At 40.4% G+C, this 2,218-nt stretch overlaps 1 protein-coding gene across 1 annotated transcript; it reads left to right on the top strand.

Moving 5' to 3' along the window:
* Positions 1-1,571: 1,571 nt before the first annotated feature.
* On the top strand, positions 1,572-1,727 carry SARC_14634 (hypothetical protein; the record flags this gene model as incomplete). Its single annotated transcript, XM_014291233.1, has 1 exon — positions 1,572-1,727. A coding segment is annotated over one exon (156 nt), but the record flags the coding sequence as incomplete, so codon positions are not given.
* Positions 1,728-2,218: the final 491 nt, after the last annotated feature.

Genomic DNA, 2,218 nt, shown 5'->3' with positions numbered 1-2,218 from the left:
AACAGATCTCCATGATATACTATTGTTATCCTACGGGTATTGAATACCTGTAGGATATCTGTAGTAAACAAGATGATTGGCTGAACCAACAACCCTAGTACAAGGTTGATTGGTTCAGTCGTTCGTTTCCAACCTACCCGAACTCGTCACACGGTATCGTCTTATAGTCCCACTGCATATCAAAAGAACCCATAACCGGTACATTATTGCGAAGGGATTGGTGACTGACAAACATTAACTAAATACATAACCAAGTCGTGGTTGTACACGTCGCATTCGCTTGGTACTAAAGATCTTGTGAACGGATCAATTGTAGGTATATTTCATAGACGGGCCTGGAAATATTCTTGTATAATGTTAAAGTATGTCATCTCCTTAGAGATTACCAGTGCTACAATCATCCGCATTTAATCCATGCACGAGAAAGTACTACAGTGCCATGTACATCACCCAGCAATAAGGAATACCCGGCAACCACAGCTGCAAACATGCAGACGCGGACCGGAAAATAATACACATACGGCGCTATTTTATATTGTACTTGTATTTATTTACATACCTGTAGATTTCAAAAAACAAAGTATGCACACAAAACCAAAAAAAAACTAGCACAACTCGTTCCGGCATACCTCTCTCTCTCCTCTACATATGTATGTATCTCCTCTCCTACAAGGCTACACACGGACTCAGTACTGCCACTAAATAAATACTGGCCAACTCCCACAACCAGCACAACTCTGGGAATTGCCCACCAAAATACTCTTTGTATAATGACACTACTTGCTTGAACTAAAAATGAGCTTCGACCCGACCCAACGATCGCCGAGTCGCCGACTGCCGAGGCGACGTTGCGCCGACCAGCCGACCGGCCGTATTTTTAAAAGAAAAATTTAGACGAAAAGACTTTGTCTATACAACACCCGTCACTGTAAAATTATTAACGCCCAAGCCCTTGTCCAAAACCGCATCCGGTCCATTCGCAAGGTAGGGTCGATGTTTATGGGCCCACGTAAGGCGACTTTGGCCCGAGTACCGAACTATTAAAATATATTTCCTGTTCTGTGATTTCATTAAACGTAATTTTTTTTTAAACATAAACTCAAAATAATTTCACTCGGTATGTAAATACTTATACATATAGCCTTATAGGAATAGTAGTAGGGCTCGGGCGTTAATAGTCTTATAGAATAAATTATATTTGCCATCATGGGAGTAAAATGTTCACTCAATGTGGTCCACAGAGAATAGAGATGACTCATGCATCACACTTCACAAAATCAATGACTCTTCACAACAATGACTCATCACAACAACTGTTGTGATGAGTCATCAACGTTGCTTTATTACAGTGAACAGTCGCTCAGTAAAGTCAGCCTGAGCACAGCAAAGCCCCCAGGTACATCCGAATAGAACTCTGGGAGAGAATATACAGCCGACCTTGCCGCTTGACGCTACTTCAACAGTCCTTGGAGTGGCCATCGTCATTTAAAAAAATGGACCCGGTTAGCCTGCCTATACTCATAACATACTATCATATCAACCACAAGTCTTCCAGCTCAAGAAATAGCAACATGACGTACAATGAGCATGGTAATGATAGTGACAAAGACAGGAATGATTCCTCTTCGAGTATAACAGAGATTGGATATTCAACCAACTACCCTCCGACTGCACCTTCCCCGACAGAAGGTAGGCGACGCCAAGATCCAGTACCACCGTCCTACCAGGTAAGTTTACGTATTCTATTGCAATAAGGTATACTACCTATGAGTTCACATGTTGTACGCGCAAGAAGTGCACACACGCTCGCCCACATCGTGGTCTCATCATGAATATATATTGTATTAGAATTACCGAAGGATATTCTAGTTTACATTAGCTTGTGTATTCAACACCCTTCTCTGCGGCATGCTTGTGTACAGGACAGTTTCATGCACAAAGGATCAGAAACTCCCTCCGGTCCAATTGGCAACGGCGCTAGTTCATCAGGTATGTGTCTGCTCTTTGACTTCAACAGTACATTCATAGATTGTAATAATTCAAAGTATGCACACAATAAAATGTACGTATACACACATATATGTATATATAAATATATGTACATACATATATATGTATGGATATACATATATATATATATATATATATATATATGTCTCTGTGTGTGTTTGTGTATGTGAAGATATATGTAGAAATACATAGATATACATAAATGTAA

Source organism: Sphaeroforma arctica (assembly GCF_001186125.1).
Source record: "Sphaeroforma arctica JP610 unplaced genomic scaffold supercont1.4885, whole genome shotgun sequence".
Lineage (NCBI taxonomy): Eukaryota > Ichthyosporea > Ichthyophonida > Sphaeroforma > Sphaeroforma arctica.
The sequence above is the reverse complement of the archived record's forward strand: the minus strand, read 5'-3'. Positions and strand labels throughout refer to the sequence as shown.